General features: G+C 36.9%; 1 protein-coding gene across 1 annotated transcript in view; it reads right to left on the bottom strand.

Moving 5' to 3' along the window:
- Positions 1–146: 146 nt before the first annotated feature.
- Positions 147–27,773, bottom strand: part of LOC120768537 — a 137,836-nt gene continuing 110,209 nt past the window's right edge. Inside the window, exons 3-6 of the mRNA XM_040095278.1 lie at positions 25,839–26,146; positions 23,459–23,689; positions 12,836–16,116; positions 147–2,452 (exon numbers count right to left, since the gene is read on the bottom strand). Coding sequence (XP_039951212.1) covers positions 1,164–2,452; positions 12,836–16,116; positions 23,459–23,689; positions 25,839–26,146 — 5,109 coding nt within the window. The 3' untranslated portion in view covers positions 147–1,163. The remainder of the gene's footprint in view (positions 2,453–12,835; positions 16,117–23,458; positions 23,690–25,838; positions 26,147–27,773) is intronic.

Below are 27,773 nucleotides of genomic sequence, written 5' to 3' on the forward strand. Positions count from 1 at the left end.
AATATGTATAGCCAAACTTATTTAATTAATTAAACATTTTTTATTATTATTTTATATTTATTTGCTCATTTTAAATTTAACCGAAGAGAAAAGGCAATTGTTGCAGCGTTTAGGAATTGAAAGTATGTAATTTTCTTTTTTTTTGCTTTTTTTAATTTGTTTTGCTTCTTACACCATAGAATAAATATACGATATAAATAAGTGTTATCAGTTAGATGTTCGGCCAGCGATGCCAGGCCATGCATACATACACATAAATGGCCCGTTATGTCGGTATGCTTGTCATAATACATTTATTTGGAGATTTCTTAACATTTAGCTGGCGGCTGTGTACTTCAAAAATCGAAGCATAAGTTTTGCATAGAAAGTTAGATTGTGTGTTTGTTGGCATTTGAAATACTTGTGTAGGTTTGTTTTTGTTTTTTGTTTTTGTTGTTAAAATTTAATTCCATTAATTTTGTTCGCAAATTCCAAGCGTTTACGCGCGGCAATACGGTTATCAATATATATATTTATATGTATGTGTGCTTAGAGTGCTTATTTTTTCCATTGCAAATGCTAAACGCCTAAAAGTATGCTTTGCTTATTTTTATATACTCTGCAATGTAAAGTTTTTTTTCGTGTAAGTGCGGTTCTGAAATATGGCTCTGTAAAGTGCTATCAATACCTGTATTTAAATGCATCCATATGCAATATGTATGTATATAGTATATATTTGTTTGTTTGTTTATTCATAAATGCATACGTCGCTGTAATACTAAACGTTTTCGTTTTTGTTGTTGCATTGTAAATATGCAATTGATTGCTAATGAATATACGTCAGCGCTGAAGCGTATGCAATTGGCGCTTTTCAATTTTATAACTGTAACTGTAGATGTGCATTCGGTAAAATGTGTTCGCGTGTGTGTTATGCATGTATGTGTGTGTATAAAACATATAATTTAATATTTCGAAAATTGGCATCAAGCATTTAGCGTCACACTACTACAGCTAGCCTCCGCTCTTTGTCGTCGCGCCTCGTTTTCGACACCTTCAAGCGTTACGAAGAGTACAAAAAAAAAAAAAAATACGTTGAACGTTCGTTAATTGTTTTCGAAATTGCTTTTCGTTCGTTTCCTATAACTGTATGTCGGCATCAGTGCAAGTTGTGGGCGTGCCTGCGCTTAGAGCGCCGTCTCTAGTGCCGGCATATGCGTTGTTACAGGCGCTGTTGGCGGCGGCGTCAGCGTTGCTCCCGGCGTTGGTTTTGTGAAATGACGATTGCCTTCGTAATTCGAAGCCCTTAAGGGACTACCGTTAGCGGCGCTCAACTGCTGTCCACCGTAGTATTTGTTGTTTGTTAGGGCTGTGCCCGCAGCCACCGATGCTATTGGCGCTGGCGCGTATGTTGTTGCCGACGCCGCGTTATTACCCCTGCCGAATGTCGTCTTCATTTCGCCACGCATGAAATTGTTTTCCTCCGTTTGTAGAAAAAAGTTTCGCTTCAAATCGTACGCGCGACTGTTAATGCTGTCGGACGCATTGGCCGTTGTGAGCGGTGTCGCCGGTTCCTTGTCATTACTGGCGTTCGAGCTGTTCGTGCTCGATGCCGTGCTGGAATGATCTTCCTCGCTGTTGACCTCTGGTATGGTGGTGGACATAATGTTGGTGCGCTGCACCGTATTTGCTAGACCGCCACCGGTGGCACTCTTCAGTTTGGGTGCAAAACTTTTAGATGGCGAGCCGAATTGACCTTGGCGCAACATGCGTCGATTGGCAAAAGTTTTGGGCGAGCCGCTTAGGTCCAGCAACTTCATGCTGCTGTTCAACGCCTGCGTACCGCTGACTGCACCACTCACTTTATTAACTGGTGTTGTTTCCGCTGTAGCTGCATTAACCGGACTTGTTTTCTTCAATAGCTCCACTGCCGAGAGCTTTCGTTGCACCGGACTCGTTTTGGCCGATTTCGCTAGCAAAAGCTTTTTGAAGTCCAACAAACTTGTCTTACTATGACCGATGCGATCCGAACAAGTGTTATAGCGCTCCGGCGAATTATCGTCAGCCCAATTCGGATTGCGGCTTAGCGGTTGGCGACAGGGAGAATTATTCAGCGCAGCCAATGCGGCATCATCGCCCCGCGAAGGTGTGGATGTTTGAAAACCGTTACGATTGCGCGGTACTATCGGCGATAGGTTGCTCGCGCCATTCAAACCATTCGCACCATTTTGCGCGGCGGCCGCTGCTGCGCGTGCCACACGTTCGGAACGTTTTATGGGCGTGGCATAGAGATCGTCGCGACAGGTGACATTACTTGGCGGCGGCTTTTGTTGCTTACGATTCTGTAGCGTCCAGTAGATGGGTGTGTTGCGCTGGAAGGGCGTCGTCGCCTCCATCGTTGACTGCGTCTCCGAATCAACTGGCGGTTGTGGCAGTGGTTGTTGTTGATCTCTCGTTCTATAGAAACGTTGATAACCTGCGAAGAAAAAGAAAAAAAATTCATCGATCAAATAAAAAATATTATGTGCTTTATCAACAAGAAGTACGAATTGTGTAGGGAATATAAAAAGAGCTTAGCCAGTAACCCAGGTTTCAAATAATTTATGTTGGAAATTTTAGTAAATGCAATTTAAACAATACAGTTATATCGTTTTAGTAAAATATTGGTATTAAAGCATACAGAAATTAATTAAAATATTTGCAAATAAACCGAACACAATAAAGAAATGCGAAATGTACTTACTCAGAGCTTGTCTAGAAAAAGGTTTGTTAAACTTGACCCAGTGGAACATGCTTAAAATAGTGCGCTGTGGTGGAGTGTGTGCTTAACTTATCCATGTTTCTTATTTTGATATTTACATTACATTATGAATTGTTATGGAGCTTGGTGATCTTTACAGCCAGTTTAGACCAAAGCCGTCTATTGAGACCAAGTATGAGATATTCGACCACAAGATCGTCTTAGATATCTTTGGATTATTTTTAACTGCAAATGCTACATTCTTACATTGTAATGTATCAAATCAAATTTGTTTGTATATTGCCAAGGAGAACATGGCTTCCGTCCTAACTAAGCGACTTACTTGCATAATAACCGTTAGATGGGACAAATTTGAAAATATACTTGTACCGCCTCTGTTGTATGACTCTAAGCTAGACCGCCCAAACAGAGGCAGAAGCTCGGTCAAACACCCAGCCTAGCTAACTAAATCTAAAAACCTATATTGTCGAACGAGTTTTTATGAAAGCGCATATACTCGTATTACTAACTTTTTGTATTTATCAAATAAAACGAGCTTCCGACTTTTAACAGTCATTTTTCAAAAGGCTTTAGTTGCGATGATCAATACTGTTATAAAGTTCGAAGTGTGGTAGTCTTTTCCGCAGAACTACTAGTAACTTTTAGTGATAATGCTATTGGGGAGCCAATATCGAGTATTTTTTAATGAAATAATAGACTTAAATATTAATATTGATAATATCGATAATACCGACTTTAAAAGAATGAGGCACTGACCTAAAAAAATAACTGACTAAGAGATCTGTACACGAATTCTCAATTGGAAGTACATGATGTTAACTAAGCCCCTGACATTCAGTATTGTTAGGTTTCATTTAATTACAAAACATTTTCAAAATACTGATACTCGTATTTGAAGTACTGGAAGTCTCTAAAAAATGGCCACTCAAACCTAGCCATCTAGCACTTTCTCTCTTTGAAGTAACTTCGGTAAACATTTTAGATAGACCGATAGGGACAGCAAATGCCATATTCTTTCCCACTCTTTTGACATTTCTCTTCAGTAAATCGTGTCATTTCATTGAGGAAAGACATACGATCTAACAATGAGTCAAAATTATTAAAATTTACTACCGAAATTCGGAGTCTGTGGCCTCAACTTTAGGAGCGTTATGTCCAATTTATGGTCGTTATAATCGTTTCATCAGATCAACAAGAGTTTAGTGGAACAATTTGAATTCACAGGCACCGTGCCAGTGAGACAAAAAAGAGCTCGTAGTGACCAGAATATTGCTGCCGCTAGGACATAAATTGAGGAAGACCCATATCAGTCTCTCACAAGTCGTTCTCAAGCGTTGGGCATCTCTGTAACATCGTTGTGGCAAATTTTGCAAAAAGATCTTGGCCTATATCCTTACAAGATGAAATTGACGCAAGAATTGAAGCCACTTGATCACCAGAAACGTCGTATGTTCGTGAATTGGGCTGAACAAGAACTTGAAAATGATCCGGATTTTCATCGAAAAATCATCTTCAACAATGAGGCTCATTTCTCGTTTTTGGTTGAATGGCTTCGTCAATAAGCAATTATTGGTCAGACAGCAAACCACACGCACGCCATGAGTCACGATTGCATTCCGAAAAAATTACGGTTTGGTGCGGTCTTCTCTGATGATCAAGACCGGCATGTTACTGTAAATGGAAATCGCTACCGTTCAATGATAACCGCATTTTTGGCCCGAATTGGATGATATGGACTTGAACAATATGTGGTTCTAACAGAACGGCGCCACAAGCCACATACCGAACGTCACAATCGATTTATTGAAAACCAAGTTTGGTGAACGTCTTTTCTCACGAAATGGCCTAGTCAATTGGCCGCCTCAGCCGTGCAAATTTGACGCCGTTAGACTATTTCCTGTGGGGCTACGTCAAGTCTATAGTCTATGCCAATAAGCCAGCGACGATTGGTGAACTTTGTACGAAAATTGGTTCCAGCGTCTGGACTTTTGCAAGCGTGCCCGTGGTGTCCATGCAAAAGATATCGAGTTCCATACCTAATGGTATCAAATGTGTTTTCACAGGAGTAAAGATTTTTATTGATATCCCTAATCGCTTTTGCGTTTGTAGTGCTCTTATTGAAAAAACCGTTACTATTTAAAATAGCACAACCTTGTTTAACGTTTGGAATATATAGCAGGATTTCTTTGCAAAATTCATAGCTACTTATTATTGAGACATGTGGTCAGACGTTGGGGGGCCGAAGAGATATAATATATGTATATATTTTAAAAAATATTTTCAGAAATTCATTGAGCTGTATGGGTATCGTAAGAATATATACATACATATGTATGTACAAATTTAATTTTCACTTGTGACTCCAAACTCATGTAATGCGATTATCTATGTAAATTTAAGCAAAAAACACGAGTGTTTCCAAAACCCAACAATTTGAAATTTGACTACCTCGATATATATAAATATATGTATGTGATAGTATATATGTATGTACACTTTTCAAGACATAGCTATGTATACAAAAAGACCTTCAACGATACGAATGTTGGGATAAGAAAATTTTACCAATTCCAAATATTATGAACCACACAAATGAGTAAAAATATACAGCCAATAATTATATGATGTAACATAATGATTTTGTGCATTTTTTATTGAAAACATTGGCAAGTGAAACAGCTTAAATCGAGTTGAACAAACATTTAAAAGATATACTTACGTACATATGTTAACCATTTGCTTAATCAAAATAATTATTTTAATGTAAAAACTCTCAGCGGGGGCTTGAGTTTCGATGCCACTTAGACTTTGGGCTTACAACCAGTGAACAAAAAATACTTACACACACGTACGTACACACTAATTTACATATGTATGACATAAGAATTATAAAAAATTACAACAATAGGCATATTAATAGCACAACAAGAACACAAAACATAATTGAACATTAAATGGCTAAGCGGGATGGACACTAATTTTTCAAGCTACCAAAATGCGAGTTAGACCAAAAATTTCTGCGGCAAATGGGAAATTAGTAAACAGGGTTGCATGTGCGGGAAGTTAAAATAGCAAAAAAACCAACTACTACTACACATACACTGCGATGCATAAATGAAGTAATAGAAGCCTTTTGCACGATTTATTTGATATGGAATTAGAGATGCTAGAACTCAATTTAGTCTTGTGTAAAAGTTTAGAAAAATTAGCACTTGAAAAATTAGTGCCCATAATAACCTGTCTTAAATTTTAATTTTAGTTTTCCTCATAAAAAACAGTTTCATTTAACTTTTCAATGCAAAAAAAACAATGCTTAATTCTCATAAGAAATATTTAGTGCAAAAAACTTGAATTAACATATAAAAAATAATTATGTATGTATGCTCTTAATATTAAATGATTTTATGATTTTCTATTGTAAATGTAATTATAATTTTTTTGTGGGTTAATTTTAGGTGCAGTTATTGCAATAATCGAAAATACTTAATTCATTCATTTGGTTGTTGAATAAAATTTCGATATTTCGGATGCATTAATAAAAAAATAAAAATCTTAATTATATTAGACATATTAGTTACACATTGCAGTTATTCATTAACACATATACTTATGTACATAGATCCATTATTAACATAAACAAACAGTGCATATTTTTATCTAGGCTTACAGTCATGTCGGAGATGCATTAAAATAAAATATATGAATGTGGAATCAAATAAAAAATTTATCTGGGGTATAACAGGCTTTAAGCGTTAGATAAAAAATATTGATTTTGTAAAACAAAAAAGTTTTTATAAAAAAGTATTTTATGTGCAATGAGTGTAAGATTTAGTATAAAAATTAATGAAATTCACACACGTTTTTCAAGTAGTTTTTTAATAATGTGATTTTTATGTACAAATGCATGTTAGTTTTTATGCTTTTGTCTTCCAGTCATTTGTCCAAAGTAGGGAAATAGGTTATGTTTCTATGAGATTACCTTAATTATAGCTCCAATAAGACTTTCGTGGCAAAAATTTTCTTCAAACATTTTTAAAATATTAAATAATAAGATTCATGAATACAATGTTAAAACTAATGAAAAAAGCCTAATAAGCAGAGCTCCTACTTTAAAGTTCTTAAACAGCAATTTAAGCAGTTTCTGCATACTGCCTATAAAGCTTGGCTCAAATTCAGTTTCTATATCGACTTTCAAAGGCGTTCCGGTTAATGGTTTGGAATATAAGTTGAAAAATTTGTGTGCAATAGTATATTGTGTATTGATACATTAAGACAAAAAGATACTCGGAAATTGTAATTAAATTAACCGGGTAAATGATATTAAAAAAAAATTAGAATTTTAGAACTGTCTTTAGTTACTATGCCAAATATGAGCGCGTTCTGTCAACTAGGTTGTTAACAGCAGCAGCTTAAGTCGGTACACCTCAATTGTGCGTTGCGATTTTTACAATGGATAAAAATATCGAACAAGGAATTTGTCTCAAAATTTGTATTTCTAAACAAATTTCGTCTCCGGAATTCAGTTTTATCAAAAACACAAGCCTACGAGCGGTACTAGCCTTCAAAGACGGAGAGATCGTTGAAGACATGCCTCGGAATGACTGTCTTCGACCTCTTCAACTGATGAAAATATAAAAAAAAGTAAAGGAACACCATGAAAATCGTCAGGCAAGTGTTAGCGAGATGGCAAGAGAGCCTTTAAAGGCGACAAAATAAATATTGATGCATAATTAAATATTTTGTGTTTTATTTTTGGGTCCTTTTTAGTCACATATTCAGAAGAGAGTGGTGCGTTTTAGCCGAATCGAAAATACAGTCTTATTTTGTCGACGTGTGGAAGCAAGCGAGTTTGTAGATTTTAGAAAAGTGAAAACCAAGATGATGGTAATCGTTTTCTGGTATCTACATCGAACAAGGGGACAAGGGCCAAGCAGTCAGGGGGTTCTACTATGCCGAATTATTGGGCTTCCATTCGATTGCAGACAAAAAGGCGCCATTTAGCTAAAAAAAACAAAACACTAACATCATAACAAAAAACCGCCTTTCAGGTCACATTGGTCGCATTTGACTGCCAACTTCTATCCAAAACATGAAAAAGGCTGAAATTTCGAATGATTGATCATTTGTAAAACACTTTTTTTGAAAAAAAATGTACATTATTTAAAAGGATATTTTCTTTACTTGTACTAATTTTTTGCAATTATAAACTTTTTAGAACTATGTATTTCTGCAGAGATTGTAGTTTGCTAGTTTCCTTAAGTAAATTGCCTTTTGAAATGCAGTATATAGTTTGGCCTATAAGAGAGGCTTGCAGGTGTTTATCTTTCTATTCATAAGAGTATTATATCGTAAATGGATGAGGGACTTTATGAGTAGCAGAATAATGCGGTGGCTTGAAGTATACCGTCAAAAGCCATCATTAAAAACAAAACCTACGCTTTATATGATTTTGATTTTAGAAATCTAAGACAGGAGTTTCTTTACGGAAGTGTGAACCGACATTACTAAATGCACACAATTGCTAAAATTTGTAAAATACGTTGCAACATTGCAGTGCCTACTAAGCCTTACTACTTTTGAAAACTGTAGGTAGTAAAGCAAACATATCATCATTAAAAAAATAAGTGGGGAAGCTTTATCAATAAGCATTTTTAGCATTTAGTAACTATAGACAAGCATATGTACAAGTATATACCTCTCACTAACTATTCAATCAACTGTATTTAAACGCTGGCAATTTGCCTAAATGCCCTCCATTAACAGAATCAATATGTACAAAACAGTTGGCACCGCTAAACCGCTAAAATCCTCCACATAATTAACGTCTAGTTGCCACTTACAGCAACCAAATGAAATTAAAGCCAGTTGGAAACGTGAATAGCAATCGCATTTGCAAATAACTGCATTAAGTGGCATGCAACAACGCCATGCTGAGCGTAATTCAATGGCTGAGACTATGCTTAGATTAATTAACTTGTTGCATAAGTAAATAAAATACGGTGAAATTAAATAACTGTATGTATATGTATGTTGCATGTTTGCTTAGCCGCCTTGAAGCCGCGAAAAAGCGCTGACTTTGTTGCTGGCATTTGCGCTTCTATAATTTCTTTTAACTTTTATTTGTGAGTTAAAATTATTGTGAAAGCACACAATAAATAGACTTGGTGGTGCTCATAACTGCAAAATCCTTGTGCTAAGTGCAAATACTGATATATAAATACAACAATGTTGATGCACAGGCAAACATACATACACAAGTGCATGTGTAGGTGCCTAACTTCCGCTGCAATGTTTGCCTGTTTCAAAAAGATCGATGACAGCGTTTTGCTTTTAAAACTTATGCCACCACACACTCATTTACATATACACACATATATATGTGTTTGTATGTATTGCATATAAAAGCAAACAAATTAATCACCTACTCTGCCGCATCCAACAGTTGCCAATGGAGTAAGCATGCAACGACCGGCGACAGGCCTTCACTTTTTCATATGGGCTATCTCTGCCTGCCTGCATTTATGCTGCCTTTACTCCTACTTGATGTGGTGACTGATGAAGTCTCATAACCACAACCGCATAACCTTTTCAAAATAAACTGTCATTGCTTGGTTTTGCGCGTATGTGTGTTCGTGAGCTTTGCGCGCGAGAATTTGTGATGTTTTAGTATTAAGAAAACACTTTTAGTCTTGCTTACCTTATACGTGAACACACACACATACTGGAATATGTTTATATGCAGACACTCTCATAGATATTAATATTAAGTATGCGGGTAAAATATAAACTCGAAGGCATCATAAAATGCCTCAGCGAGTTAATAAGAGAATAGGAGGCATACGAAGCAAACATACATACAAATCTAGCTGAAAGTGTGGACTCATGCTTGCTGGCGATAATAATGAAGAAGAGCACTTAACAGCACCGACTTCACTAGTCAATTGACTGTCTGGGTATCAGGATGTACAAAGGAAAGTGTTGTGATCGCACACAGAAGAAACATGTGAGAGACAACTACGAAGAGCGCGCTAGTTTTTTATAAGTGGTATGTAACTAAGAAGATATGAACCTTTTATTAACAGATTCTAAATTCAGGCTTTGACGGTATAAAGCAATTTTTGTTATTATTAAAAAACATAAGCTTTAAATTTTACAATTTTTAATATGATTTCAAATTTAAAAAACTCGGAACAAATTTCCATCAAAAATTTAACATTGGGCAATTCAAACAGTTTACGATAGCATACTTATTGGCGCCATCACATTATTGTGACAAGCTCCGAAATGTAGGCAACAAACTTTTGTGAAACTTTAGGTGGAGAAATTATATAAATTATTGGACTATGCCTACTTTCTTAAAAAAATATAATGTATCTTGAAATGGCGGATACGAATTTCTATGCGACTTACACTACCATTTAAATCAACGGCGAATATTACAGGGGTATGATTGAAGATTTTTTCGACTGGAATTTGTAGTTATACTATATGTAATCTTTTTACGCAGCAGATTGGTACGATTTCTATGCCAGTAAAAAAGAAGAAGATCATCTTGGAGCTGCGATTTGACAATTAGAGACACTGGATAATCTTCAAAGTTTTTAGATCTTTAAGGGACAACTCGTGCAAGATATTAGTGAGTAGGACTAGCTATCGTCAATAAGAATTTCGGAAACTGGGTCATTCTGCAACGCGGAACAACCAGATGAGGAAATCGGATCAAATCCCATTAATAGAAATTTTTGTATTTTTTGAGAAAGTTTACTCTAAAGAAAAACATATTTTGATTATTTACCCAGAATGTTTCTTGAAACGACTCTCTTTCTCCATTATGTACAGTTAATGAAATTTACCCCACCTGTGTTTTAGAGAATTTTTCAACGTGTAGAGCTGCCTTTCATAAGCTTGTTAAAGAAATCGACACCATATTGTAATGCTCATCCTAAGAGCACACTTAAGTCTGGTGTTAATTGAAAAAGCAAAACAAAAGAAAAAAAAGACGAAGCAATCATGTAAAATGAAATAATCGAGATAGGCGAATTACAAAAGAGCTCCCACTTATAGTATAACGTAACTGTTTTATAACAAAGAGAGTGGGTGTGATGCACAAGCTGTATGGTTTGGGTCAGTGGCGAAAAGGTCAAGTTTAGAATCGTACTTGAAAGTCGCAAGATAAGCGATTATCGTAGACAAAGTGAAAGACGAAAAGGCGACAATTTTGCAAGTTTGTTAATTACAACACGAGCGAGTGTTGGACTAAGCTGTGGATATCAAGTAGACAATAGTGGCTTTTGTCTTAGCCTTGCAACTAATGCACATAGGTGCGGACACAAAAATATTGGCATAAGTGCAAACGCCTATTGTGGGCGGTCACGTACATGGGCGCACTTAAGGGTATTTTAAACTGCGCGTGTGAACTAAAAAACACGCATACATTTGCATATGTATAAATATGTTTGGGTCGCTTTTCCGGTTGCGACAAGTTCATTATGCGCTCAAGTAAGGCAATTAAAAAGACGGGAATACGAAGAAAGACTAAAACTTTTAAGGAAACTACTTGGATGTGAAGGATTCGAATGAACTTGAGGCCAAGTAAGCTCGTGTAGTTCCTATGTTCTTACGTAAAGAATATTTCAGATGCTTAATACCTTACCTACTATCTCTTACTATTCTACCAAATTTCGGTAACCTCAAATTTCTGCAAAATTCTACGTCTTCGCATATCATTCTCATCGTTTGGTCGCACGACTTTAAACGGTTTCAATAAGACGCTGTCAATAAAAGACTTGTGGAACTTGGTGTGCGATGGCGGTGGTGACAACTCCAGCTCTGGCTCACTGTCCGAGTCTTCTGCTTCGGAACGCTCCATTTTATGCTCACCAACATTGTTATTCAATATAGATGGTGAATCATCGAAATTCTCTAATGATTTATTGCGCAAATACGAGGAGTCAATCGAAGTGGTGGACAATGAGAACTCATCCACCAAACGTTCAAAGGACTTGGTCATTTTTCGCTGGCCATTGCTCTTCTCACCATTCTCCGTCGATTTGTTATGCAAATTGTTGGTGTTTTTGAATTTCATCGCACCTGATGCATGCGGCAATGTATGCGAATTATTCTGACTATTGTTATTGTTATTGTTACCATTATATTGTTGGCTTTTGTTATGCTGTGTGGGTGGCATGAAAGTGGCTTTTGTTAATGTTAGCGCACCGCTGTCTTCCGCATAAATCAGAAGGTTCTCTTTGTTCGTCTCCAACTTCACCTCATCGTTCGCCAGGCGATAGCTGTTATTGCGCTTTAGCTGACGACGTTGTACGGGCGTGGATGTCAATGGCGTTGGCGCTGGCGCTGGTAGTGTCGCGTCTACGACTGCATCAGTCGAAATGGAAAACTGCTGCGTTGCAGCAATTGGGTCAGCAGTTGCAGAAATCGATATTCGTTTACTACAGTGCGTACTTGCGACTTGGGGTACGCCAAAATCAACAACGTCGTCACCCACGCGGGATGTGAAACCAGAGTCGCTGGTGGGGATTGTGTACACCGGCTGTGGTGGAGGCGTGTGTGTGGCATGTACAAGCGACGACGTCACGGCAACAGACGGAAATGCATTGCGAGCATCTGCTACGCCATTTATTTGCGCTTTCCCCCTAGGCGGCAGTGGTGGAGGCATGTCGTTAGACGGCAGGCGCGTGGGGGCCATTGATTTGTGATTTTCCACCACCGCCTTGGGCACATCATAGTGCGGCGGTTGTGCTAAGGGTTGGCTTTGGGATTCACTTTCTGCTCTTAAAAATGAAATATTTGCTGTCGACTTTTCACCAGGTACAACACTGGCAATGCAAGGGTTCGTGTGTGCGTCACTTTTATGCATAGAACTTTTGAAACTTTCACCTATTTCCCTGTCGGTAATGTCAGTTTCGGCTGTCAATGTAATTTGTTGTAAGCGTACAGTATTATTTACATCACTAGCTTTGGGTTGTTGGGTGATATTATTATTTTTTGGTTCAGTTGGAGTATGGGTTATGGTGGTATTTGTACAATTGTTATGCGAATTGGGTTTGCTGACAGTAGTGGTGGTCAAAATTTGCTTACCTTCTTCCTTGGCGGAGGATGCGCTCGATGTGCCGCTGCTGGTATTCGTGGATGCGCTCGACGATATGGTGGAGCCCGTGGACGAAGTGGACTTGGTCGATGGTGAGGGCATCATCATGAGCGCTGTCGCCGGTGCTGCGGCGTGCTGTGTAATGAGATTGGATTGGAAGAATGGATTTGTATTGTTGGCCAGCATATTCTTGTTGTCCTGGTAACTGCTGCTGTACGCCAGTGCGGCATGCGGTTCCTCATACAAGCCAGACGACAATGACATATTTACTTGATTATTGGCTAGCTGCCCGGTATAATTCGGCTGTGTTGCTTGTTGTTGCTGTTGTCTAGCTAATGTTAATGGTGATTTGGCAACAATGGGACGCACATTGGCGATTTTTCGGTTCGCCGCTACACCACCATTTAGTAACAGTAATTTGGCCGCTGTTGTTTTTGGCGTTGCGGAAATATACGTTTTCGTCGCGTTTGCACTTTCACTGCCCAATTGAGACTGCGACTGAGATTGGGCTTGCAATTGAGTCGCGTGTAGCGGGTGCGTGTGTGTTTGTGCGTTGACGCTTATGATTTCGGGCAGCGCACTTTCAGTTTCCTTTACATATGGTCCAGGTGCGAATGTTGTGTGTGCGCCCTTGCGTCGCTTCAGGCTGTCGGATTCGTAAATAATTTTGCCCTGCGAATTTAGACGGACGCGAGCACCCTTGTGTTGCGTTAGTGGAGAGACTAAAGACTGCTCTCGTACTTCGCTGATTTCGGCATACATGGGCACGGCGGACTCAACAACTGATTTCCTTTGTTGTGCGGATTCTGCGCAGTGCATGAGCGCTGTTGTTGTTGCTTGCTTCGCCTCTTGTTGGCTTGCATTGCCATCGGTAATTTCATTGTTGGCTGTTGCACTCAATGCAGTACTGCTGCTGTATATGCTGCTGCCAACTTTACGCAAATGCTGCGGCAGCTCATTCAATGAAACGTACTCGGTCTCGCGCTTTCTAGCCTCCATGGCCGCTGCAGCTGGCTCGTTAGCCTTCGTTGCGGCGTCGGCGGAAGCGGAGGCAATGTCGAACTTGCGTCGAACTATGTCATTGGAATAGTAGATTCCAAGACTACTAGCACCCACCGCCTTCTGGGCTGACATTTGTTTGTGACGATTGTTGTTGCTAATATCTGCAATGGTGACATACTCACCGGCTGTGTCGTATAGCTCATCATCGTCTACCACACTCTCGGGTTGTGAGCTTTTGCTTGGCGAACGTTTAATACTTGGCAGGACGACCTTTAATTTTTCGAACATGTTGAATGCATAATTGGAATTACGTTTGAGCACATTCAGATTGTGGTCTTTGTCACCCTTGGTGGGGGTGAGTGGCGCTTCCGTTACTTTATTCGAAGTGTCCTGGCCATCCACAGTGCAATAGCCGGTAACTTCGCTTACTTCCACTTTAAGGGTGGTTTCTGCCTTTGCCGTTGCGTTCGAACGTGGCGAGCTTTGTGGTGTTAAAGTGCGGTCTGGATCGTAAGCTTCATCGGCATCGCCGTCGCCGCCATCTCTGCTTTGGTTCTCGTCATCGCTAGTGGTTGGCGTTATGATACACATGGACGGTATGCGCTTTACGTTAATGGCAGTCTTCTGTTTTATGCGTTCAATACGTTCCACACCCTCCAAATCGGAGCTTTCGGAGCATTCTACTTCGGACATAGCGACCACCGCAGGCAAAGGTTGCGCAGAGCGTCGGCGTATACGTTTTTCGAAATCAAATTCTTCTTCTTGCGACTCGGGCGTATCAAAACTACTTTTTATGCCATCAATATCCTCCGCATCGGCGGCGGTATTTAATTTGAGTCCGGCATTAACATTGCGTTTTATGGTGCCAGTGCGTTCTAAAGTGCTACCTATTGTGCTGCTGGAGTAGCTGCGTTCAAGCGTGCTGGTGCTTGCGCTATTGCTGTGATTATTCTTGTTCAACTTACCCAATGAGCTAATGCGTTCGGGCACATCTGGGCCGACGCTATTTAAGCTGCTCTGTTCTCCACCAACCAAGAGGGTTGTACACACAGTGCCCGCTGAGCTAGTTGTGGTGGATGTGGAGCCCTTGCCGAAGAGTTCATATTCATTTTCTGCCGTCAATACGGTCTGATTGGACTGACTGCCGAAAGAATAATTACTCGTATGCAACATTTGATTGTGTTGTAATGGTGTCATTGGCGGATCTTCCTCTTTCAGCGTGCGCAAACCGCTATCCATGTGAAATGAGGTGTAGTAACCCTCTGTATCGCATGAATAAGCCGAACTTGTTTCATCATCTAAATGGTTTGGATATGAGCCATCGGCTACTTGTAAATCGGGTGTAGCGGTACCCTCGCTTGTCACACTACTCGAAGCGGAAGTGTTTAAGAAACGGCGTCGGCTCATCATGGACGATGGCGGTCCACTACCCGGATGAAAGCTTGATACATTAAGCGATGTGTTGGAGGCGCTCGATTTAGGTTGTATAGTGATTTCACTACCTATGGAAGCGCGCCCTGATTCAGAGCTGGCGCTCCAATTGCCGCTAGACGAATGCGGTTGCTCGTCTTTGCCGCCCAATGCACCGTTGTTGGTGATACCGAGTCGTCGTTGACGATTCAACGATGAAGTATCACGCAACTTCACATTACCACAGGTGGCCAGATGCAGTTTACCTTTAAGGTGACCACTGCTACTAACACTCATGCTCTTCTCCGACGACGAATATGACGGTTTTCGTTCGTGCGAAAACCGACCTTCGCTCTTCTGGCTCACCAAATCATGCACAACGCATTCATCATCAATATCGCCCGTGGCGCTACGCGTTGATTGACTTGCCTTAGTTGCATTGCTGGCGTTGCTATTACCGTTGTTGGGCTCTGCTTTCTCGGGTGTCGTGGTTTGTTGCTGCGAACTATTGCTGCTGCTGCTGCATGCCGATACATCATGGGCGCCACTATCGCTGCCGGACGGCGTTGCTGTCTCGGCACGCTGCATAAACTTGAAGCGATTGCGACCCCATTGTTTAAGGGAATTTAGGCGTGTCAGTGTGCTCTTCCCCTTATCGTAGGGCAAGGCAACAGCATCTTTTTTTAAGATATCGCTCGATTTGCTGCGCCCGAACTTTTTCGATTTATCGCCACGACGCACATCTTCGTCATTGCCATCGGCGGTGGTTCCTACGGGAAGATTGGCATTGCCTGGCGTGGTGGCGACGGCGACGTCGTTTAATGCGTTTTTAATCTCACCGCTTGTTGCTGTCGAGTCACTATATTGGAAAATTTTAGATTTTTTCGATCGGCGAACGAAAAACGAACCAAAAATGTGTGGAAAAAGAAAAATAATGTTTGGTTTTTGTTAGTTTTTTTGTTGGTAAAAATGCGCTCAGCGTGATGATGACTTAAGAAATGATGATTTTTAAAGTGATGAAAGATTTCAGTATTACAGTATGATTACGAGTATGGGTATAAAGTATGTATGTATGTGTAAGCTTAAGAATACCCTACACTCAGCCTGAAATATATTAAAGTATTTAAATATTATGTTGCTTAGGGATATTTAATTTTATTTTTTTTTCAGAATGAGAAATCAAACTTTATTCATAAATATTTTTTGTTTTCAATTTATTTTTAGAAAAAAAAGTATTTTTATTTATTAGAAAATACTAAAAAGCCTTAGTGAGACGACTAAATTGTTCGTAAATGAGTGTTTCGAGTCATATATGTATATTTTGAAACTGATGAGATAAGTACCCATTTGATTGATGATATTGAACTTGAGTACTGCAGAAAGCACTTGAGTGAAAATATTCAACTGCAAGACCCAGTTCGGAACAAAAGTACGAAAGGATTATAGTGAATCCGTATCATTGATCTAGTTCGGAAACCAAATGAGTGTCGACAAAGAGCGTTTTTTAGGCTTAAGTTCATTATAAATATTATAGACTACTCAACATTTCTTTCGGACTTTAAGATTGATGGGGAGTGGTAAAAAATAAGAATTAATTTTCCACATTTCCAACAAAACTTTTTGGCTTACAATCACAACGAGTTATTTTATAAATTCACTTAAAAAAGGAATCTTTTGAATCCTATGTAGGAGCTTCAGACATACCGAAGCACATTCTAAAAGTGCTTGGTTTGAACTGGATGATAGTTAGAACATCAGTGCTATCATGGAGGACCCTCATTGATCAGATGGTGGTGTGAAAAATATTAAAAATACAAATAAATATATACATATATATGTAAATATATCTCTTATAGCCTTTGTTGAAGAAAAGCCTCTATAAAAATACAAAAAAAAAAATCAAATTTAAATACCGTTATAGACTAATAAAATTATACAACTATAAAATAACTTTCTGACTGAGTGTAAGGTGTCTATAAATATACATACACATGTTTGTATGCATTTGTATCAATAAGAAAGAAACTTATCGAGCTAATCTGTTTTTTTTTCAAACAATTCACCGATGAAATTATTGTGATCTTAAAACATATTTGCTTTATTTGTTTTTGTTTTTCAATTTTCTACACGCTGCTTATACATTATAAGTAATTTTTGTGTCTTCCGATAATATTATTGATACTGTTTTGGAGTTTGTTGCCGTTGTTGTTATTGGACTCATTATTTGATGGTTTTCAACAATAAGCTTATCAAGAAATTCGTCGGCGACTGCAGCTGACAACTGCAACACAGACAACACTTGAGCGGATAGCACGAAGAAAGTAGAGAAAATGAAAATAAAAAAACCATTCGAAACACACGCACAGACACACACGTCATCACCAAGAACATTAACGATACAATAATATGAAACAACAACAAATGCACTTTTACAGTGAACGCACTAGCATACAAGAAAGCTTACGAGCACTTACAGACGCCAAGACTTCATTATTTTTTGTTTTTTTTCTATTTCTCTAAATTAATTAACAACAAAGTTCACAGTTTAATTTCGAGGATTAAATATTTACCATTACAATTCGTTTGTTGCTGTTGTTTTTATCTTAGCTATCACAGTTCTGTGTTCGTTCTCCTTTTGCTGTTGCCTTATGGGAGGAGTTGCTACTCCCATGCCCGCCAAACATACACGCATGAATACGCTTTCATATGTGTGTTCTTGTATACGTGGGCATAGTTTTAAGCAGATTACAACATCGTCATTCAATAATAAACAACAGCGACATTGCGCGCTCATCTTCCCCCCACTCTCCACTGTACACATACATATATGCTATGTATGCTTGAGTATGCTTCGTCATATGCTTGTGCTCATCCGAGTTCGTTGCATTATCATTTCCGTAAATCAACGAAAATCATTTGCATTAAGTGTATTTACTATATTTGTTGTAATAACTAGGGGCGCAGTGGCGGCAGAGGGGCTGTGTATTGTTGTTGTCAAGATGCACATTGCTTGACATTGTTTTGGCTGTCAAAAGAGCAACATCGCTTGGGAAGAATTATTTGACTTTTGATTTGATTGGAAATAATGAGGCTTTTACTCCTAATTCCGTCGCCGATAAGGAGCACTTAAGTAAATTAAAAAGGGTGCAAGCATGTCATTTAAAAGTTGTTGCATATGTTAAGTATTTAAAACGAACATAAAGTTGTTCGATTCGGACAAATATGACAGTTTGAGAATAAACGTTCAGTCAAATTGCTTAAGGTCAAGGCGATCGTTATGATTTTTTATTGAAAGTTATTACTTGTACTATTGTAAAATAAATAATAAAGACAGCAATAAAATATGTAATTCTTGATTTGGAATTAAATTTAGGGGATTTTTAGTGTTGTTGTAGTTTGGAGATATGCTGGTGCAGCATAGACTTTGGCAAAATTTTTATAGCTGATATTTATTGTAGGGAAACGAATCGAGGTTAGGTGTTTCTGGTCAATTTTACTGAAACTCCGTTATATACTAGATAAGAACGAAATATCGCACGCAGAAATAATTTTTTGCTTAAAACCAAGTTGTGGACAATCTCAGCAGACAAAATACTTATTATTAGATCATCCAGAGCGCGTTATTTTATACGTTTCGTAGTGTTTTCTTCAATTACAGAGGTTTTTAAAGTCTTACATACTTGTATAGAGATTTTTCGCTTGAGAAAAATATAATTGATTTGAAACCGCATTTCTAACAAAATAATTGAGAATATGCCAGAGAATTTTGCATTTATTTTCTGGGTTTAAATACGTTTTTAAGGAACTATCTTAAGTTGGCTCCATAAAAACATATATTAGTCGTTATTTTATATGATGAACTACCATGAATTAACCTCTTTCCTAAGGCTTAATGCAGTAGTTTGGAAGATTCTTTACGCCCTTGAATTTTATAAATTCTCAAATAGGAAACATTAGCAAAAGGAAATCAAGATGAATGAAAAACAAACTACTATCATGAGAAGAACAACGATCATTTCTTCTTTGGGTTAACTTCTGGTGGTGGGAATATATGTCCATATAAGTGGGTGCACCAAACTTCAGTAGGAAGGTTTAAAGGGAAGTATTTTGTCTTGAGTTCTTCACCAACTTTAGGCTTCCAGATCAATATAGTCTTTCGCATCAGAAGTAGTTGTACTTTTTGGATTTTTAGCGATTCTCAGAGGAAAGACTGACTGTGTAGCAGTGTTCTACAATAAACTACGATCAAGGCAACTCGGAAATTCAAGATTCGACTTAAGGGGTTACATGGGTTTCCTATTTTTATTAGATTTTTTTATTGTTACAAACATCACTATTAAGAAAGAAATTCTGAAGAAATTCGGAAATTTTTGGAAACAAATATTTTAATTAAAAAAAGATGCGTTGACAGGATAACTCCTTACATGATCATCTAAAGTGAGAAAATACGTGTTTTAGTTAAAACCTTAACTTGGAACACGGACAAAGGAAAAAAACTGAAAATTGGATTTTTGGCAGATTTTTTTACAAAAAAAGTTAAAATTTCGAGACATTTTTTTTGAAATAGTTGTAATCGAAAAAAATCCTTCGTCTAAGTCTTTAAGAATTGTATCTCAAAGACCTGTGTAAAATTTCATGAAGATCGGATGAGTAGTTCTCGAGAAATCTTGCCAGCCGACTTCAAAAGTTAAAGACGGCGCATTCAGCCCAGCTAGCCTCGAGGGCACGAGTTCTCAAAGCTGTATCTTCGAAACTATTACTCGGATTAACTTGAAGGACAATAATTTAGAGGTGTTGTAAAATTTAACAAGACAATAAAAACATTCGATTTTTTACAACCCATAAACCAATGTAACCCCTTAAAGAAGTAGTATTCAACTGGGTTTAAGCCTCGCTAGGCAATTGCTGATTGTTTTTTGTAATCAGTTTTTTTTTGTCAGTATTTGGAGAGTTCCAAGAATTTGGAAGCTTTATGTCAGAAATTATTTTGGTGGTATCGTACACCGGGTCTCTTTGGATGTTTTGTATGACTATTTTAAACCTAATTAAACTCTTAATCACTTGACCAAAGGAATATTTAGGTTCTTTCAACGTTAAGAAAGCATTAAAATTCACACAGAAAGATTTAAAAATTTATTTATTATATATGCATATAGACAAATGTATGTATTTGGCAAATTTTAGAATTACTTAAGACTGCCCATCGCCAACTCTGCTCGTTCATTCGGGAGGTCCATTTAATATTATACATAATATGTACTTAGTGTATATATGCACATACATATGTAAGTATGTATATTCACGACTTTATATTGAATTTTAAGTTTTCTTTTTTGATATTTGAGACCAGCTTTAACGGCCAACAACAAAAATATGCTGAGTTTCGAAGTGTTGCAATGGCAAGAAATATTGAGAATATAAACAAGCAAAGCATAAAAAAGAAATAAATTAACTTTTGCTTTCAACGTTCGAAAAGGTATCAAATTGCAACAAACAAACAAAAACAAGGTTGCACTTCGACGCACGCACATACATACATATGCTGCCTGCTGCGAAACTTCAATTGAAGGGAATTTGTGAATAAAATGCAGTGAACGCATTAATGCAGTGGATCGGAATAACTTCATTCGGCAGATTGGGTCCACTCCAAATACACATGTGTGTATGTGTGTATAAGTATGTATGTATGTATGTATGTGTGTGTGTAAAATATACGGTGAACGACCATATAAAAAATCACGTTGAAACACCGAATGGTGTGGACAGATTTATGGATATTTGCTGAAGTGAGACGCCGTTGCCTCATCACGATGAAGGAATGTGTGGCACGAATGTGCGGCAAATATGAATTATAGTATAAATATGTGTTTTTATACAAATATATTTTGCACAAAACACTTGCAAGTTTTTGGCTACAATGGTGGTGGTGTGATTGTTGTAGGTTATATGTATGTTTATGTGACTGCTTGGTGGAAGTTTGAGTGTCACTGTAATACTGAAATCCTTGTATTGATTTATGCTGCTGTTAGGCATTATTTGCTATTGTTACTTTTCAAGCGCTCCTTTCGTTTGACTTCTCTTCTTTGTTTTTGTAAACTATAATTTATTATTACTGTTCTTTATTTGTTGTAGGCAGAGTTTTGTGTATGTTTATGACATAAATATGAGCTGTTTGATGATAAAAATGTTGTAACAATGTGGCTGCTTGCATTGTCGCTGGCGTTGGGATGCTTGGATGTTGGCGGTAGGCGCAAAACCGTTAAAGAGTGAGCTGTATATGCTTGTATGTTTGGTATGTAGGTATGTGGGCATGTGTTATGTCATTGCGAATGGCAAATGTCGCTTATGCGTTTTTTTATAAAATGTATGGAGCGTCGCGTAATTTTTTTATTTTTTTTTCTTTTTTGCGCGGAGCAATGCATTCGGCGCACTTTTTTAATTTTAAATAAATTTGGTTAAGCTGTTAGTTTTGGTTGCATTGTTGGTTTAGTAGCTTTGTGTTTGCATATGCAGTTTCTAGCTATTTTTTTAATTTCTTCTATTTTTTAATTACAACAAATACTGTACAATTCAATTACAAATATTTAAGCGACAGCTAAAGTGTAAAATTTTGTTTCATATAGTATGTATGAGAAAAAAAATACATCGAAACAACATAAATATGTTTGTAATCTGTATTTACATTAAGCATGCTGTGAATTGTTTAGGCAAATAAAGAACATTTATTTTTTTGGTTTATTTTGCAGTCAATATTCAACACAACATCAAATATTCAATTAAACAATTTTTGTTTAGCTATAACTAACTAGAAATTTAGTAGTTTTGTTTTTGAAAAATTCATTCGAAATTAAATGGAAACGAAAGTAAACAGTATAACAAATAATTAAAATCACAATAATTTCAACTGGGTGTATAAAGATGTATGTATGTATGTATAAATGGCGCTGATGTAATATGAGTGTATGATATTCAATATTTATGTATATACATATGTATATATATGTATGTCTGAAATGGTATGGTATGCATATATACGCCTAAATATTATTATTATTCTTTTTTTGAGTTATTTACATTGGGGCAAATGCAATCGAGTTTACAAATAAATAATAGTTATGTATGTGAATGCATGAAATATTTACAATTAAATAAAAATGCTTCAATTTTGCGCACAAAAAACTTTGGTTTTGTTTTTCAGTCCTTTTATTATAATTTCTATATGTTGGTTGCAATACTTTTATACAAAAAATGTATATATGTATATTCGCATTTAAATAAATAATTTTTGTTCGCAATTGTTTACAATAGAAATTAGGATATATATGCATTACATATGTCTGTATATAAATACTTAAATATTTAATTTTAAATTACATCGATTTTTATTTATGCGTTGGCGGCTAAACTGCAAACGAGCGGGTCCAAAAGTGGGCAAAATAAATTAAAGCGACTTTAAAATTTTTGTAAAACGAAGCACCGATAGAGCCGGCTTTAATATACATATATGTATACATATGTACATACATAGAAAAATTTAAATATTAATATGTAACTAAAAGTGGCCTGATTGGCGACAAAAGCACGTTTTTAATTCACTTTAATGTCCACTTTTTTTAATTTTCATATGCTGTTTCATAATTCATGCTTTAACTTTTATTTTTTTCGATTTAGTTTAAATTGATTAAGTTTTACATAAATCGATTTTAAATTTAATTTTATTTTTCGAAATCAATATTTTTTTAATTTTAAATATTTTTTTAATAAAATACCAATTTAAAAATTTTAAATATTTTCAATTTTAAAATTTTTCACAACATCAAATACTTAAGTTTTACATAAATCGATTTTAAATTTTATTTTATTTTTCGAAATCAATATTTTTTTTTAATTTTAAATATTTTAAATATGTTCACTTAATGATTTTAGAATATCATATGTACTTCGCGAACATTTCTGCACAACACTGTATGTCTGTACAATATGTTTTAATATTATAACTTCCAACAATAAACAAAAATGTATTTATTTACAAAATTTTAATTTCGCGAACATTTTCGCACATCACTGTTTGTTTGCTCAATGCTCATTGAAGGCATTGACTCGCATCAAAATGCAGAATAGCCACCAATGTCGTTGGTTGATAAACTTAAAAACAGGAAAACCTAAAGCAGCGAAACCATGATAAGACAACAACAACATACCCATTTGCCGCATCTTGAATTTCCTTCTGATCGGTGCCGGCGATTGTGTTACGTCGTTTGCCGCGTACACGTCTCGAACGTGAACGTCGGCTCACCGTTTGTACGTCATCGTTCAAATTGTTCGTCTCGGCCATGTTGCCGGTATAACAACCGGTTGTCGATTTGCGCGCGGCACACATGCGCTGGAAACGTTTGCCCGACGTGTCCACCGAGATCACTTCGGCTGGATACCTGGTGTAGAGGTATAAAGAAAGAAGAAGAAAAATAGAAAAGCAGAAAAGTTATTAGCAAATTGTTGGCAGAGAGCATTCTTCGGCGGCTACGTGTACAAGAAGTAAGCAGCATTGGACAAACAATAAAATTGCATTGTAAATAGTCAATCAAGGAGGCGGCTAAAGAGCGGTAGCGGCACGTTTGCGGTAGCTCCAGTGGTTCACTGGTAGCGTATGCTTTAATGGCAGAGTCGGTTCTTGGTTCCTGCAATGCTATTGGCTATCTCGGTTAAAGCAACTTGTTTTTGTTATTTCTACATTTTCCTTAGTTGATTGGAATGGATAATATAGAGGTTAATTGCATTCACTGCCATTAAAAGCGATCACGAAGTTACCTTATTAATTTGCATTAGGGTATGCGGTAATTTTCGATCACATAGGCTATAGATTTAATATGTATGTATGCTTACTAGCTTGAATTTCTAATAATGAGACTGCAATCTGACGATTTTTAATATGTAAAAAGGAATTTAATTGCTCAAGTCATCTATCAGCCTTTCAACATTTCTTATGGATCAACCTAACACATTTTGGTGCATATTTTAAGTACAAAGCGTGTCAATACTATACTCACACGTAAAGACCTAAAATTTTTGCAAAATCGACTTGAAATAGAAGTCGTTAAAGCGATGCTTGACAACGTTGCTGAGAACCCAGCTTATTACTCGTGAATCGTGGGTTTATGAAGATATCATCGAAATTGGCCAACAAAAAAAAAAACCAAAATTCGTTGAATGCACTGCTTATATAAGGTCAGGAGTCTATTTTGAAGGCGATAATGAAGATATTTATTATAATTGATTATATGGTTGTAGGTACACGAGAAGGATGGAGTCAGGTATAGAAGCTCACGCAAGTGAGGCCAGGAACGATACTTTTACATATGGCTCAAGCACCTCACGACTTCCAGTCTTAGCACAAGTATTCTCTGGGTAGCCAAAGAACATCCGTTTGAAGGCGAGCTAAAATGAGAAGGCGAAACACACTTCGCAGAGTTTTGCGCTGGGTTTGGGACCCGGCACGAAAAAAGAAGAAGAAAAAGAGGGTACACGAGATAGGCACACTTATCAGCAAACTTTTGTCTTCAAAAGTAGAATATCTCAGAAACTAAATTTTTATTTAAAATCCCTACGGGACTCGTTATTTTATAGATTTTTTCGTGTATTCTTCGTGTATTCTTCATTTATTGTGGAATATTCAAGTATGATTTATCGACATTTTTCGCTTGCGAAAATATTATTTAATCGAAAATGCGTTTCTCACCAAACATAATTTTCTTATACATAACAATTGACACCCTAATGCATTCGTTGGCATATTGGGGTTATAAGAATTGAGATGTGGTGCTGGTAATTTGTCGTAATCATTTTGGTTGTAATTGATTGTAAAATGAAAAATATTACTTTTCTGGTCACGAAGATTGGATTCTAATTTGAAGATATTTTTAAATTCAATATCTTTTCATTAAAACGAAGCTCACAAAGCTTTTGCTTCTAAAATATTCCAAGCTAAAATAATTCTAAAATATTTTCTATTTAAATTAAAGCTAATTTACCAGACAGTTAAAAAAGAAGAATAAAGTCGTTAAAAACTTCTCTACTCCAGCTGCAAAAAATATGCAATTTCTCTGTAACCCATAAAAGCTTCCACCTTGAACTATAAAATCTCCACAGTCTCTAACAAATGTACAGAAACAGCTTTCTTTCTCCTCTCTCTTGCTGTTAGTTTTAATTCTTGTAAATTTACTTAATTAATTGTTGTAGTAATTGAGTTCATGAAATTTAGTCTTACTAGACGTACACACCTAAAACTAGCACAGTTACAAGTCCAGCAATTAACTTCTTTAAGCTCAACTAAAATCATCGTGTATAGTTAGCATTTTCTCACACTTTTTGGAAAAAAAACGAAAAACTCATTACCTAAATGGTGCTCATTTAACAAAACTAACAAGCAAATACTTCGCACTTCTTTTTTGACATTTCTTTGGCATTGCAGAGAAGGAAGCGAAGTGCTTAATGACAAGTGACAAACTTAAGAAAGTGGCACAAGCAAACACGAAATTCTAATTAATAAAGAGTAATGTGTATAGACCTCGCGTCCCAACTCACCTTAAAGCTATTATTTTACATTGTTCCTCGGGTGAAGGCAGTCGATGATTCAAAGGCACATCTTTATTTATATCGTTAGGCAGTTGCGTATTGTCGCCAATTTGGCTGACATTTATGGCGTAGAGTGCGTCGACTGCATCGGCCGACAGCACGGACGGAGACAGGGCGGGTGTCAATACCCCATTATCGCCGATCACCATCGAGGTGCTAATGGACGTGTCAACATGATGCATACAATCGGGTGTGACCGTCATGTCGCCTAACGCTTCGCTCGATGTCCACTTGCGGAGATCTTCAATGGCGGCGGGCTGCAAAAGAATGAAGAAGAAAAAACATAATTAGAAAATGTAATAAATCAGAAAATAGTGATGTCACGATTTCATTAATTAATTGCGGATTATAAGAGAAAAATGAAAGGTAAGTAATTAAACGATAAATGTGTGTAAATATCAGTGTTATTCGTGAGTGACGATGACATAAATCTGGGTAACAGCTTGTATTATCCAGGTTATGCGGATAACCTAGAATTCATTATGGCCCTGTTGATAAAAATGTAGGAGTTAGTCGTGAGTTAAAGTCATAAGGTCGCAGTAAGCACGAAAGTCATAAAGTCATGAGTGAAACCATTACATTTTCGTTTTCTTATTAATATATCTACATTTAAAGCCGCATAAATCAATATTTGCCACAGTCCGAAAGTATTTAATTGGCACTTTCGAAGAACACTTTCTTAAATGCACACTTCTAGGTTAGGTCAAAGCTTTCATGTCTCTAATCAAATTCTTATTAGCTAAAAACTATTAGCGTAAAGTAACACATTTACTCAGCCACAAGGAAAGAACTTAAATTAATTAGAACAAGGTAAACTTCTGTATAAACTATAAACGCCAAGTCGAGGTCAGTTTTGCGCGAAAAGCTAATAAGTTTCACGCTCAACCCGTTTTGGGCGTAATAGAATATTTATCAAAAATTATGAACACACAAACAAGCTTAAAGCGAGTAACTCTGAAAAGGTTAAAATTTTTGGCGAAGGCAGGGCAGGACACTCCAGCGCCACATGCAGAAATGCAAAATGCGACTCTGTCACGCGATTCACAAAAGTCCAAAGGCAATTGTGTGGCGTCATTTCTGTTACATAATTTCTCAATAAGCTCAGGACGCTTTATGTTACAAAAAAAAATTACAGAAGCGATAGCAAATAAAAATTTTGAGCAAAAAAATAAATATAAGTATGTCGAACTATGGTGAATATAAAAATTAAGTAAATGAAATGCTAAAAGCCATCAGCAAATATTTTTCTTCACATTTTCGCGCGTATAAAAATTCAATCAAGCAAATTAAAATAATAAAATTCAGTTGGCAGCAGAAAGCTTACGCTAAATTAAATTAAAACCACTGAAAACTAAAACAAACAAAAACTGGTGATACATTTAAGACGACGACGACGAGAGAAAGTCGAGTACATAATCAAATAAAATAAAGACAATATTGTGGCAGTCGTCGGTGGCGAAGACTGAAGCAAAGGCATACGCTGAGCGACGCCGCTTATGGAAGAGGATATGCGCGGAAATCCTGCGCTTACCACATGACTGAACCGACCGACAAACACACCAAGTACTTGCTACTTATTCCAATTTTTCTCGCACACTAATTTATTCATTGCTTTTCGCGAGGCAAACCAAAAAAAAATGTGTAGAAACAAGATGGGGAAAAATGGAAATCGTATGTGTTATGGGAAAAAGTGGACATAGTGTGGATCTCGGACCCTGTGGGAAAAAATTCTACAGTGAAAATAAAATTTTCTGATTGTGCGGTAACCGAAACTACAGTTTTTGGTGTTGGTAATGAAATCTTTCAACTGCAGCTGGTTTACAAACAAATTTGTAAATATTACTAAAAGTAGGTAAAGCTGAGGAGTGCAGCCTCCTTCAGAGA

The sequence above is a fragment of the Bactrocera tryoni genome, chromosome 1, assembly GCF_016617805.1.
Source record: "Bactrocera tryoni isolate S06 chromosome 1, CSIRO_BtryS06_freeze2, whole genome shotgun sequence".
Classification (NCBI taxonomy): domain Eukaryota; kingdom Metazoa; phylum Arthropoda; class Insecta; order Diptera; family Tephritidae; genus Bactrocera; species Bactrocera tryoni.